Genomic DNA, 14,417 nt, shown 5'->3' with positions numbered 1-14,417 from the left:
AATAGAGGGGGGGGGGCTGAAAGGGAACATACGGAAGTGCTACTTTACAGAAAGGGGGGTAGGTACAGGGAACAGCCTCCCAGCAGGGCCGGTGGGACTAATACAGTAAAGGAATAGAGGGGGGGGGGCTGAAAGGGAACATACGGAAGTGCTACTTTACAGAAAGGGGGGTAGGTACAGGGAACAGCCTCCCAGCAGGGCCGGTGGGACTAATACAGTAAAGGGATGGGGGGGGAGACTGAAAGGGAACATAAGGAAGTGATACTTTACAGAAAGGGGGGTAGGTACAGGGAACAGCCTCCCAGCAGGGCCGGTGGGACTAATACAGTAAAGGAATAGAGGGGGGGGGGCTGAAAGGGAACATACGGAAGTGCTACTTTACAGAAAGGGGGGTAGGTACAGGGAACAGCCTCCCAGCAGGGCCGGTGGGACTAATACAGTAAAGGAATAGAGGGGGGGGGGCTGAAAGGGAACATAAGGAAGTGCTACTTTACAGAAAGGGGGGTAGGTACAGGGAACAGCCTCCCAGCAGGGCCAGTGGGACTAATACAGTAAAGGGATGGGGGGGGAGACTGAAAGGGAACATAAGGAAGTGATACTTTACAGAAAGGGGGGTAGGTACAGGGAACAGCCTCCCAGCAGGGCCGGTGGGACTACTACAGTAAAGGAATAGGGGGGGGCTGAAAGGGCTGCCCTGTCCCCCCTGCCCGTGCCGCTGCCCCCGTAGGTGTTAAATGATATGTCAGTGCATCACATTGTGTTAATGTCACTAAAGCCCCTAATACTCCCCAGCTGCCCCCCCGGCCTTTGTTCTGCTGCCCCCCGGCCACTTGAAACCCGACCTATTGACTCGTCTGCTCCAACAAATTAGAGGTAAGAAAAGCTCAATGGCTCCGGGGCCCGGGGGCCCCCCTGTCAGACAGAGATCCCAGTAGAACTGTAACTGGAACCCTCTGTCTGCGGGAGGAATGTGCGGCTGGAACCGGCTACTTGTGCCCGCGGGCACTGCCAGCACCTGTATGGCACCCTCAGGGTACAAGGGAAGTCCCTATATATATATATTTAGTCCTTGGGTACAGGTGGGGGTATATAAGTAGGGGGGAGGGGTACAGGTGGGGGTATATAAGCAGGGGGGAGGGGTACAGGGGGGTATATAAGCAGGGGGGAGGGTACAGGGGGGGTATATAAGCAGGGGGGAGGGGTACAGGGGGGGTATATAAGCAGGGGGGAGGGGTACAGGTGGGGGTATATAAGCAGGGGGAGGGGTACAGGTGGGGGTATATAAGCAGGGGGGGGGTACAGGTGGGGGTATATAAGCAGGGGGGAGGGGTACAGGGGGGTATATAAGCAGGGGGGAGGGGTACAGGGGGGTATATAAGCAGGGGGGGTACAGGTGGGGGTATATAAGTAGGGGGGAGGGGTACAGGGGGGGTATATAAGTAGGGGGAGGGGTACAGGGGGGGTATATAAGTAGGGGGGAGGGGTACAGGGGGGGTATATAAGCAGGGGGGAAGGGTACAGGGGGGTATATAAGCAGGGGGAGGGGTACAGGTGGGGGTATATAAGCAGGGGGAGGGTACAGGGGGGGTATATAAGCAGGGGGAGGGGTACAGGGGGGGGTATATAAGCAGGGGGGAGGGGTACAGGGGGGTATATAAGCGGGGGGGTACAGGTGGGGGTATATAAGCAGGGGGGAGGGGTACAGGTGGGGGTATATAAGCAGGGGGGAGGGGTAAAGGTGGGGGTATATAAGCAGGGGGGAGGGGTACAGGTGGGAGGTATATAAGCAGGGGGAGGGGTAAAGGTGGGGGTATATAGGTATACGTATATAACAAATGCAGGTAACTTACCGTATTTTCGCCGTATAAGACGCACTTTTTCTTCCCCAAAACTTGGGAGGGAAAACTTTGTGCGTCTTATATGGCGAATGCTCCTTCCTGTATGTGCCGCTTTTATAAGGTTGCGCCCATGCGTACTGACGTCACACCCACAGGGGGCAACCTTATAAACGCACAGAAGCCGCTGGGAGCCGCGGCACAGAGAGGCGAGAACATCATGGCGAGCCTTTGAGGGCCGATGGTGGGAAATGGAAGGTGCTGTGGGGCCGGGGGGAGCTGAAAGGATACTTGGGGGGCCCTGGGAAGCTAGGATACTGGGGCCCGGGGGGAAGGCTGAAGGATACTTGGGGGGCCCGGGGGAAGCATGAAGGAACTTGGGGGGGCCCTGGGGAGCTGAAGGATACTCTTGGGGGGGGGCCCGGAGGGGTAAGCTGAAGGATGCTTGGGGGGCCCTGGGAAGCTGAAGGATGCTTGGGGGGGGCCCTGGGGGAAGCTGAACTTGAAGGATCTTGGGGGGGCCCTGGGAAGCGAAGGATACTTGGGGGGGCCCGGGGGAAGCTGAGGATACTTGGGGGGGGCCTGGGAAGCTGAAGGATACTGGGGTGGGCCCGGGGGGAAGCTGAAGGATACTTGGGGGGGGGCCCTGGGGGAAGCTGAAGGATATTGGGGGGGCCCGGGGGGAAAGGCTGAAGGATACTGGGGGCCCTGGGGGAACTGAAGGATACTTGGGGGGGCCCGGGGGGGGAAGCTGGAAGGATGCCTTGGGGGGGGCCCTGGGGGAAGCTGAAGGATGCTTGGGGGGGGCCCCTGGGGAAGCTGAAAGGATGCTTTGGGGGGGGCCTGGGGGAAGCTGAAGGATGCTTGGGGGGGGCCCCTGGGGGAAGCTGAAGGATACTTGGGGGCCCTGGGGGAAGCTGAAGGATACTTGGGGGGTGCCCTGGGGGAAGCTTGAGGATACTTGGGGGGGGCCCTGGGGAAGCTGGAAGGATACTTGGGGGCCCTGGGGGAAGCTGAAGGATACTTGGGGGCCCTGGGGGAAGCTGAAGGATACTTGGGGGGTGGGGGCCCTGGGGGGCTGAAGGATACTTGGGGGGGGGCCCTGGGGGAAGCTGAAGGTACTCGGGCCCCTCGGGGAAGGGGAACTGGGGGCCCTGGGGAAGCTGAAGGATGCTTGGGGGGCCCGGGAAGGGGCTGGGGGCCCTGGGGAAGCTGAAGGCTACTTGTGGGGGGGCCCTGGGGAAGCTGAAGGATGCTCTGGGGGGGGGGGCCCTGGGGGAAAGCTTGAAGGATGCTTAGGGGGGGCCCTGGGGAACTGGAAGATGCTTGGGGGGGGCCCTGGGGAGAGCTGAAGGATGCTTGGGGGGGGCCCTGGGGGAAGCTGAAGCGATGCTCTGGGGGGGGGCCCTGGGGAAGCTGAAGGATAACTTAGGGGGGGGCCCCTGGGGGAAGCTGCAAAGGATACTTTGGGGGGGCCCCTGGGGGAAGCCTGAAGGATACCTTAGGGGGGGGCCTGGGGGAAGGCGAAGGATGCTTTGGGGGGGCCCTGGGGGAAGCTGAAGGATGCTTGGGGGGGCCCTGGGGGAAGCTGAAGGATGCTTGGGGGGGGCCCTGGGGGAAGCTGAAGGATGCTTTGGGGGGGGCCTGGGGGAGAGCTGAAGGATACTTGGGGGGGGGCCCTGGGGAAGCTGAAGGATACTTGGGGGGGCCCGGGGGAAGCTGAAGGATACTTGGGGGGGCCCTGGGGGAGCTGAAGGATACTTGGGGGGGGCCCCGGGGGGGGAAGCTGAAGGATGCTTGGGGGGGCCCTGGGGGAAGCTGAAGGATGCTTGGGGGGGCCCTGGGGGAAGCTGAAGGATGCTTGGGGGGGGGCCCTGGGGGAAGCTGAGGATGCTTGGGGGGGGCCCTGGGGAAGCTGAAGGATACTTGGGGGGGCCCTGGGGGAAGCTGAAGGATACTTGGGGGGCCTGGGGGAAAGCTGAAGGATACTTGGGGGGGCCCTGGGGGGAAGCTGAAAGGATACTTGGGGGGGGCCCTGGGGGAAGCTGAAGGATACTTGGGGGGGGCCCTGGGAAGCTGAAGGATACTTGGGGGGCTGGGGGAAGCTGAAGATACTTGGGGGGGGCCCTGGGGGAAGCTGAAGGATGCTTGGGGGGGGCCCTGGGGGAAGCTGAAGGATGCTTTGGGGGGGGGCCCTGGGGGAAGCTGAAGGATGCTTGGGGGGGGCCCTGGGGGAAGCTGAAGGATGCTTGGGGGGGGCCCTGGGGGAAGCTGAAGGATGCTTGGGGGGGGCCCTGGGGGAAGCTGAAGGATGCTTGGGGGGGCCCTGGGGGAAGCTGAAGGATGCTTGGGGGGGCCCTGGGGGAAGCTGAAGGATGCTTGGGGGGGCGGCCCTGGGGGAAGCTGAAGGATACTTGGGGGGGGCCCTGGGGGAAGCTGAAGGATACTTGGGGGGGCCCTGGGGGAAGCTGAAGGATGCTTGGGGGGGGCCCTGGGGGAAGCTGAAGGATGCTTGGGGGGGCCCTGGGGGAAGCTGAAGGATGCTTGGGGGGGGCCCTGGGGGGAAGCTGGGGGGGGGAAGCTGAAGGATGCTTGGGGGGGCCCTGGGGGAAGCTGAAGGATACTTGGGGGGGGCCCTGGGGGAAGCTGAAGGATGCTTGGGGGGGGCCCTGGGGGAGCTGAAGGATGCTTGGGGGGGGCCCTGGGGGAAGCTGAAGGATGCTTGGGGGGGGCCCTGGGGGAAGCTGAAGGATGCTTGGGGGGGGCCCAGAGACAATTAACTTTATACAGTTGATATAAAATATTTTACTACAGTATTTGCTTCAGAATCTTTTTCTAGATTTTCCTCCTTTAAAATTGGGTGCGTCTTATAGGGCGAAAAATACGGTATTTATTTAATGATTCTGTAAAATTCCACTGTTAAATTGCAAAAATAAGAAAATAAAACTTCTTTTTAAAACAATATTTACTGCTCTGAATAATAATAATAATAATAATAATAATAATAAGAGAGAATGTTCTGTACAGTCAGTAGGAATAATCTGCCCCTTCCTGGTTATAAAGTGCCAGCCCAGTAACCCGGGGTGCCAGCTAACCCCCAGGCACAGCACTCAGGAGCGCCAGCTAACCCCCAGGCACAGCACTCAGGAGCGCCAGCTAACCCCCAGGCACAGCACTCAGGAGCGCCAGCTAACCCCCAGGCACAGCACTCAGGAGCGCCAGCTAACCCCCAGGCACAGCACTCAGGAGCGCCAGCTAACCCCCAGGCACAGCACTCAGGAGCGCCAGCTAACCCCCAGGCAGAGCACTCAGGAGCGCCAGCTAACCCCCAGGCACAGAACTCAGCAGCGCCAGCTAACCCCCAGCCATACCCCTCAGGAGTGCCAGCTAACCCCCAGGCACAGCACTCAGGAGCGCCAGCTAACCCCCAGGCACAGAACTCAGCAGCCGCCAGCTAACCCCCAGCCATACCCCTCAGGAGTGCCCAGCTAACCCCCAGGCCACAGCACTCAGGAGCGCCAGCTAACCCCCAGGCACAGAACTCAGGAGCGCCAGCTAACCCCCAGGCACACCACTCAGGAGCGCCAGCTAACCCCCAGCCATACCCCTCAGGAGCGCCAGCTAACCCCCAGCCATACCCCTCAGTGAGCGCCAGCTAACCCCCAGCCATACCCCTCAGGAGCGCCAGCTAACCCCAGCCATACCCCTCAGGAGCGCCAGCTAACCCCAGCCATACCCTCAGGAGCGCCAGCTAACCCCAGCATACCCCTCAGGAGCGCAGCTAACCCCCAGCCATACCCCTCAGGAGCGCCAGCTAACCCCCAGCCATACCCCTCAGGAGCGCCAGCTAACCCCCAGCCATACCCCTCAGGAGCGCCAGCTAACCCCCAGCCATACCCCTCAGGAGCGCCAGCTAACCCCCAGCCATACCCCTCAGGAGGCCAGCTAACCCCCAGCCATACCCCTCAGGAGCGCCAGCTAACCCCCAGGCACACCACTCAGGAGCGCCAGCTAACCCCCAGGCACACCCCTCAGGAGTGCCAGCTAACCCCCAGCCAACCCCTCAGGAGCGCCAGCTAACCCCCAGCACAGCACTCAGGAGCGCCAGCTAACCCCAGGCACACCCCTCAGGAGCGCCAGCTAACCCCCAGCCATACCCCTCAGGAGTGCCAGCTAACCCCCAGCCCATACCCTCAGGAGCGCCAGCTAACCCCCAGGCACACCCCTCAGGAGCGCCAGCTAACCCCCAGCCATACCCCTCAGGAGTGCCAGCTAACCCCCAGCCATACCCCTCAGGAGCGCCAGCTAACCCCCAGGCACACCCCTCAGGAGCGCCAGCTAACCCCCAGCCATACCCCTCAGGAGTGCCAGCTAACCCCCAGGAGCGCCAGCTAAAGCCACACAATGAGGGGTCACCTAAACCCAACCAGCCGGCAGACAGAGTCATAGACGGGCGCCGCCATTTCCTTGGCCCTCTGTGCCCCCTGGCGCAGCACCCCCTGCAGGTAACCCCTGTCCTTCTGGAGTCGGTGCATTTCCTCGCGGATGGGGCGGAGTTTCTGGATGACGGCTTCTGCCACGGCGAGTTTGTACTGTGCGGTCTCCATCCCGCGGCTCCGGCCCACGATTTCCTCTGCGCTGAGTCCCGTCACGGCCGAATGGATGGCGACGAGGTTGGACACCCCCGGCCGCCCCTCGGGGTCATAGGTCACTTCAGAGGTAAAATCGGTAACCGCCTTCCGGAACTTCATGACGATTTCCTCGGGGCTGTCTGTGAGGCGCACGGTGGCAAGTTTGTGGGGGTCCGACTTCGACATCTTGGAAGACGGGTCTCGGAGGGAGCGGATTTTCTTGGAAGTTCCTGGAAGACAAAATAAAGTAACGTAGGATTTATGGGAGCAGTTGGGCCCCCGGGCCCCCAGCTGGCAGCACAGATACAGGGGAGATAAGGAGACAACCTGCCCCTATTACTTACCCCCCGCTGATTCTCTAGACTGCTCCTGGGCTGCTCTCTTTCCCATGGTCAGGCAGGAACCTCCCCCTGGGTAAGTGAATCCAATCTCCCCCCAGTACTTACCCAGGTACAGAGCTCTGATTCTCTGTACTTCCTGCTCCTGGGCTGCTCTCTTTCCCATGGTCAGACAGGAACCCCCCCCCCTGGGTAAGTGAATCCAATCTCCCCCCAGTACTTACCCAGGTACAGAGCTCTGATTCTCTGTACTTCCTGCTCCTGGGCTGCTCTCTTTCCCATGGTCAGGCAGGAACCTCCCCCTGGGTAAGTGAATCCAATCTCCCCCAGTACTTACCCAGGTACAGAGCTCTGATTCTCTGTACTTCCTGCTCCTGGGCTGCTCTCTTTCCCATGGTCAGACAGGAACCTCCCCCTGGGTAAGTGAATCCAATCTCCCCCAGTACTTACCCAGGTACAGAGCTCTGATTCTCTGTACTTCCTGCTCCTGGGCTGCTCTCTTTCCCATGGTCAGGCAGGAACCTCCCCCTGGGTAAGTGAATCCAATCTCCCCCCAGTACTTACCCAGGTGCAGAGCTCTGATTCTCTGTACTTCCTGCTCCTGGGCTGCTCTCTTTCCCATGGTCAGGCAGGAACTTCCCCCTGGGTAAGTGAATCCAATCTCCCCCAGTACTTACCCAGGTACAGAGCTCTGATTCTCTGTACTTCCTGCTCCTGGGCTGCTCTCTTTCCCATGGTCAGACAGGAACCCCCCCCCCCTGGGTAAGTGAATCCAATCTCCCCCCAGTACTTACCCAGGTACAGAGCTCTGATTCTCTGTACTTCCTGCTCCTGGGCTGCTCTCTTTCCCATGGTCAGGCAGGAACCCCCCCCCCCCCGGGTAAGTGAATCCAATCTCCCCCCAGTACTTACCCAGGTACAGAGCTCTGATTCTCTGTACTTCCTGCTCCTGGGCTGCTCTCTTTCCCATGGTCAGACAGGAACCCCCCCCTGGGTAAGTGAATCCAATCTCCCCCCAGTACTTACCCAGGTACAGAGCTCTGATTCTCTGTACTTCCTGCTCCTGGGCTGCTCTCTTTCCCATGGTCAGACAGGAACCCCCCCCTGGGTAAGTGAATCCAATCTCCCCCCAGTACTTACCCAGGTACAGAGCTCTGATTCTCTGTACTTCCTGCTCCTGGGCTGCTCTCTTTCCCATGGTCAGGCAGGAACCTCCCCCTGGGTAAGTGAATCCAATCTCCCCCCAGTACTTACCCAGGTACAGAGCTCTGATTCTCTGTACTTCCTGCTCCTGGGCTGCTCTCTTTCCCATGGTCAGACAGGAACCTCCCCCTGGGTAAGTGAATCCAATCTCCCCCCCAGTACTTACCCAGGTACAGAGCTCTGATTCTCTGTACTTCCTGCTCCTGGGCTGCTCTCTTTCCCATGGTCAGGCAGGAACCTCCCCCTGGGTAAGTGAATCCAATCTCCCCCCAGTACTTACCCAGGTACAGAGCTCTGATTCTCTGTACTTCCTGCTCCTGGGCTGCTCTCTTTCCCATGGTCAGGCAGGAACCTCCCCCTGGGTAAGTGAATCCAATCTCCCCCCAGTACTTACCCCGGTACAGAGCTCTGATTCTCTGTACTTCCTGCTCCTGGGCTGCTCTCTTTCCCATGGTCAGGCAGGAACCTCCCCCTGGGTAAGTGAATCCAATCTCCCCCCAGTACTTACCCAGGTACAGAGCTCTGATTCTCTGTACTTCCTGCTCCTGGGCTGCTCTCTTTCCCATGGTCAGGCAGGAACCTCCCCCTGGGTAAGTGAATCCAATCTCCCCCCAGTACTTACCCCGGTACAGAGCTCTGATTCTCTGTACTTCCTGCTCCTGGGCTGCTCTCTTTCCCATGGTCAGGCAGGAACCTCCCCCTGGGTAAGTGAATCCAATCTCCCCCCAGTACTTACCCAGGTACAGAGCTCTGATTCTCTGTACTTCCTGCTCCTGGGTTGCTCTCTTTCCCATGGTCAGGCAGGAACCTCCCCCTGGGTAAGTGAATCCAATCACTCCCCAAGAACTTACCCAGGTACAGAGCTCTGATTCTCCCCCACCTGTCTGTATCTGCCCCTCAGAGGAAAGGTAAAATCAATTGCCCAATTCCCAGTGTAGAAGATTCCAGACCAACCCACACACAGCAGACAATAGGGTACCATAAAGGAAATGCCGGGGATTCTGGGAGATTTTGGCAGGGGGCGGGGCCTGGGGGCGGGACACTCACCCATGATAGCCTTGGGGATTGGGAAGAAGTCGCCGTAGAGTCGGTTAAAGAGGCGGGCGGTGTCCTGCGTGAGTTCCAAGTGCTGCACCTGATCGTCTCCCACCGGGACGTGAGTGGCCCTGTGAGTAGGAGGGAGGAGCCAAACGTCAGCGGCCAATGGCGGACCCCCTGCAGCCAATCACATACTATAAATAACATGTAATGACAAACTTTCCCTTTAAATTCCTTGGGCAGCGGTACTCGGGGGGCAGTAACGGGGTCCCCTACCTGTACAGCAGGATGTCAGCGGCTTGGAGTACGGGGTACGTGAATAGTCCGACGCTCCCCTCGTTATTCTGCCTCTGGCTCTTCACCTTATGGGACAGGAGCGAGTGAGTGAGCGAGTGAGGGAGAGGTACAGGAGTGAGTGAGGGAGAGGTACAGGAGTGAGTGAGAGGTACAGGAGTGAGTGAGAGGTACAGGGGTGAGTGAGAGGTACAGGGGTGAGTGAGAGGTACAGGGGTGAGTGAGAGGTACAGGAGTGAGTGAGAGGTACAGGGGTGAGTGAGAGGTACAGGAGTGAGTGAGAGGTACAGGAGTGAGTGAGAGGTACAGGGGTGAGTGAGAGGTACAGGAGTGAGGGAGAGGTACAGGGGTGAGTGAGAGGTACAGGAGTGAGTGAGAGGTACAGGGGTGAGTGAGAGGTACAGGGGTGAGTGAGTGGTACAGGAGTGAGTGAGAGGTACAGGAGTGAGTGAGAGGTACAGGAGTGAGTGAGAGGTACAGGGGTGAGTGTGCAGCTGGGCACATACTGGGCACATACGGGCCAAGTGCAAAGGTTTTGCCCCGTTCCCCATAGAGGGAGCAGTACTGGTACCGGCCCAACAGGTTCTCTCACCTTCCACTGGGGTAAGTGCCTCAGGCGGGGCATGGAGGTCAGGCAGCTGAGGATCCAGGCAAGTTCTGCATGTTCTGCCACCTGGGGGGAACCAGAACCCAAATGACTCAGTTTTCTGTTGGCCACTTTTCCCATCATGCTTAGTGCCCCCCTTCCATATCAAGCATTGGTACCCCCCCCAGATATCAGCAGTGATGGGAAGTGGTACCGGTACCGGTAGTATGAGTGGGTCAGTAACTGGGCATCTCATGGACCCGCAGGCACACACAGCGCTCCAGTTCTGCCCGGTACCAGCGCTCTCGCTAGCGCCCCCGCTGGGTATTTTACTTGGACGACCTGAATATTTGCACATGTGGAACCTGCCTCCCTGACGCCCCCCGGGGGCACAAGCACAATATGCGGGATACAGGGGGAGCTTTGTACCCACCGGGCCGACAGGCAGGGCCTGGTCCGACTTGGATTATTTGTCTTATCGGAACATCGCTGAGTGGCGCCTCTCATGCAGGGGGGCCCCGCCGCCCCCAAACCGCCCCCCAGCCACATTAAACACTCAGTAATATCTCACACTGGGCCAGAGACAGGGAGGTCCGTGCCAGACAGAATAACGTCCCCCCCCTGAGACCCAACAGAACCAACTGACCTGGGACTGCTGGAAGATGCAGCTCTGGGCAGGGCTAATCCCGCAGGCCAGCAGGCAGGCCGCCATGTCCAGTACGCTCTGGCGCAGGGTGCCGGGGTCCTGGGGCACCGTGATGGAGTGCAGATCCACTATACTGTACAGAACCGTGTGGTACCGCTCCTGTAGGTGCACCCAGCTCTGCAGGGCCCCGAGGTAATTGCCCAGGTGGGGGATGCCCGTAGGCTGAATGCCGGAGAACACGCGGGGCTCAGCACCCTGCAACGTCAGAGAGAAACGTCAGCACCTCGTCCTGTAGGGAGCACTGGGTGCCGCAGCCCCCACCCCTGTATAACTCATACACAGCTACTGTAACCCAGACTTCTGGGGTCTGTAAGTACCATTCTAAAGGGGTCAAAGGGGAACATCCCATCCTCGCAGGGGCGGGGGGCACAGAGGGAAGAGGAGGGGCAGCAGGGGGCACGGAGGGGAGAGAGGAGGGGCAGCAGGGGGCACGGAGGGGAGAGATGGGGCAGCAGGGGGCACAGAGAGGAGGGGCAGCAGGGGGCAAAGAGGGGAGAGAGGAGGGGCAGCAGGGGGCACGGAGGGGAGAGATGGGGCAGCAGGGGGCACAGAGAGGAGGGGCAGCAGGGGGCAAAGAGGGGAGAGGAGGGGCAGCAGGGGCAGCAGGGGGCACGGAGGGGAGAGAGGAGGGGCAGCAGGGGGCACAGAGGGGAGAGGAGGGGCAGCAGGGGCAGCAGGGGGCACGGAGGGGAGAGAGGAGGGGCAGCAGGGGCAGCAGGGGGCACGGAGGGGAGAGAGGAGGGGCAGCAGGGGGCACGGAGGGGAGAGAGGAAGGGCAGCAGGGGGCACGGAGGGGAGAGAGGAGGGGCAGCAGGGGGCACGGAGGGGAGAGAGGAGGGGCAGCAGGGGGCACAGAGGGGAGAGAGGAGGGGTAGCAGGGGGCACGGAGGGGAGAGAGGAGGGGCAGCAGGGGGCACAGAGGGGAGAGAGGAGGGGTAGCAGGGGGGCACGGAGGGGAGAGAGGAGGGGCAGCAGGGGCACAGAGGGGAGAGAGGAGGGGTAGCAGGGGGCACGGAGGGGAGAGAGGAGGGGCAGCAGGGGGCACAGAGGGGAGAGAGGAGGGGTAGCAGGGGGCACGGAGGGGAGAGAGGAGGGGCAGCAGGGGGCACAGAGGGGAGAGAGGAGGGGCAGCAGGGGGCACGGAGGGGAGAGAGGAGGGGCAGCAGGGGGCACAGAGAGGAGGGGCAGCAGGGGGCACAGAGGGGGGAGGAGGGTACAGACATGCAGGGGCATCACCCACTGATCCATCTGACAGGGAAGATTAATGAGCCCAATGGGGGCGACGGACAAGGAAGCGCAGACAGAGGAACCGCTGTGTCTCATGTAACTGGGTCAGCGCCCCACGGGGGGGGGGGGGGGGGTGATTAATGAGGCTGCTGTAATAAGCACTGCCCCTGGGCTCCCTAGCGCCACCCTCTGTAAATAGTTCCGCATTTGTTCTGCACCCCCCAACATCAACTCCAAGGATGCACAACAAACCCCGACCCTCAGTGGCTCTCGCACCGGCCAATGGGATCACAGACTGTCTCTAATTCTGCTCCTAAATGGGCCCCGAAACTAAACCGGAGAGAAGTTCTGATAATGTAACGAGAGGCTGGGGGTTCCCCTTCTGCTTCAGCCAAACCCCCTCCCACCCGCAGATTTGTCAGATTTGCCCCCCAGGAGTAAAGCAAGATACTCAGAGTTCCCTGTATAACTCAGCCTGCAGCCTTGTGCCTTTATATGGGGGGCACAGAACCCCTCAGTGACTGCTAATATCCTTATCATTTACAGTAGGGGGTACATTATCCCTTATAATACACGAGTGATACTCAGAGTTCCCTGTATAACTCAGCCTGCAGCCTTGTGCCTTTATATGGGCACAGAACCCCTCAGTGACTGCTAATATCCTTATCATTTACAGTAGGGGGTACATTATCCCTTATAATACATGAGTGATACTCAGAGTTCCCTGTATAACTCAGCCTGCAGCCTTGTGCCTTTATATGGGGGGCACAGAACCCCTCAGTGACTGCTAATATCCTTATCATTTACAGTAGGGGGTACATTATCTCTTATAATACATGAGTGATACTCAGAGTTCCCTGTATAACTCAGCCTGCAGCCTTGTGCCTTTATATGGGGGGCACAGAGCCCCTCAGTGACTGCTAATATCCTTATCATTTACAGTAGGGGGTACATTATCCCTTATAATACATGAGTGATACTCAGAGTTCCCTGTATAACTCAGCCTGCAGCCTTGTGCCTTTATATGGGCACAGAACCCCTCAGTGACTGCTAATATCCTTATCATTTACAGTAGGGGGTACATTACCCCTTATAATACATGAGTGATACTCAGAGTTCCCTGTATAACTCAGCCTGCAGCCTTGTGCCTTTATATGGGGGGCACAGAACCCCTCAGTGACTGCTAATATCCTTATCATTTACAGTAGGGGGTACATTATCCCTTATAATACATGAGTGATACTCAGAGTTCCCTGTATAACTCAGCCTGCAGCCTTGTGCCTTTATATGGGGGGCACAGAGCCCCTCAGTGACTGCTAATATCCTTATCATTTACAGTAGGGGGTACATTATCCCTTATAATACATGAGTGATACTCAGAGTTCCCTGTATAACTCAGCCTGCAGCCTTGTGCCTTTATATGGGGGGCACAGAACCCCTCAGTGACTGCTAATATCCTTATCATTTACAGTAGGGGGTACAGTATCCCTTATAATACATGAGTGATACTCAGAGTTCCCTGTATAACTCAGCCTGCAGCCTTGTGCCTTTATATGGGGGGCACAGAACCCCTCAGTGACTGCTAATATCCTTATCATATACAGTAGGGGGTACAGTATCCCGCCCGTATTGCCCCGTTAGTGCCCCAGGGTAAATGCCCTTTCTGCCCTACACTAACAGTAAGTGGTGCCCCGGAGACAAGCGCTCAGAGGCGGCTGCAGGAAGTGGATGGAGGCGCAGAGCTGATACAATAGATCTAATGGGGAAGCAGTTAGAGTGCAAGCTCTGCAGCCCAGGAAATCCCCTGTGCCAGCCGGACCCGGGGGCGGTACAATAGGCGGCGCTACCCCGCTCGGTACCTGGTCTCCCCGCTCCTTCCCGCTCTCCCGGAACCCACGGAACCCGCTCCCCAACCGGAACCGCCCGGCAGCGGCAGCACGTCTCCACACGGGCAGCGCCATTTTGCTTCCGTCACGGAGGGAAGCCGCCAGGGGTCAAACAGGACGGAAAGCGAAAGGGTGAGTCAATGTGATTGTTGTACCTGTATCCATGGGGCCGGCCGGTAGGGCTGCTGGGTAATGGGGGGAGGGGTAAAGGGCTTGAAGGTATGAAGTGCAGAGTAATGTACTAAAACAATGTGCAGTTGGTCTTAATTTTTTGATTTTATGTGGTTTTTTTTAATTATTTTAGTTGTTGTTCAGAAACTCTCCAATTGGGAATGGCAGCACTTATCTGGTTGCTAGGGATCAAGTTACCTTAGTAACCAGGGAGTGGTTTGAATGAGAGACAGGTATATGAATAGGGGAGAGACTGAATAGAAAGATAAGGAATAAAAAGTAACAATAACAATAAAACTGGAGCCTCACAGAGCAATAGGGTTTGGCTGCCGGGGTCAGTTGTCCTGTTGCTAGGGATTAAATTACCTTAGCAACCAGGGAGTGGTTTGGATGAGACACAGGAATATGAATAGGGGAGGGGCTGAATAGAAAGATAAGGAATAAAAAGTAACAATAACAATAAAACTGGAGCCTCACAGAGCAATAGGGTTTGGCTGCCGGG

The 14,417-nt window shown here is 58.6% G+C and overlaps 1 protein-coding gene across 1 annotated transcript; it reads right to left on the bottom strand.

Annotated features, from left to right (window-relative positions):
• Positions 1 to 5,946: 5,946 nt before the first annotated feature.
• Positions 5,947 to 13,882, bottom strand: wars2 (tryptophanyl tRNA synthetase 2, mitochondrial). Its single transcript, XM_004912299.4, has 6 exons — positions 13,718 to 13,882; positions 10,572 to 10,826; positions 9,932 to 10,012; positions 9,322 to 9,407; positions 9,055 to 9,173; positions 5,947 to 6,696 (listed from the first exon to the last, which is right to left on the bottom strand). The coding sequence occupies exons 1-6, from the start codon at positions 13,817 to 13,819 to the stop codon at positions 6,248 to 6,250; spliced, it is 1,092 nt and encodes a 363-aa protein (XP_004912356.1). The 5' UTR covers positions 13,820 to 13,882; the 3' UTR covers positions 5,947 to 6,247.
• Between the last annotated feature and the right edge of the window lie 535 nt (positions 13,883 to 14,417).

The sequence above is a fragment of the Xenopus tropicalis genome, chromosome 2 (assembly GCF_000004195.4).
Source record: "Xenopus tropicalis strain Nigerian chromosome 2, UCB_Xtro_10.0, whole genome shotgun sequence".
Classification (NCBI taxonomy): domain Eukaryota; kingdom Metazoa; phylum Chordata; class Amphibia; order Anura; family Pipidae; genus Xenopus; species Xenopus tropicalis.
Note: the sequence above shows the minus strand (reverse complement) of the source record. Positions and strands in the feature narration are given on the sequence as shown.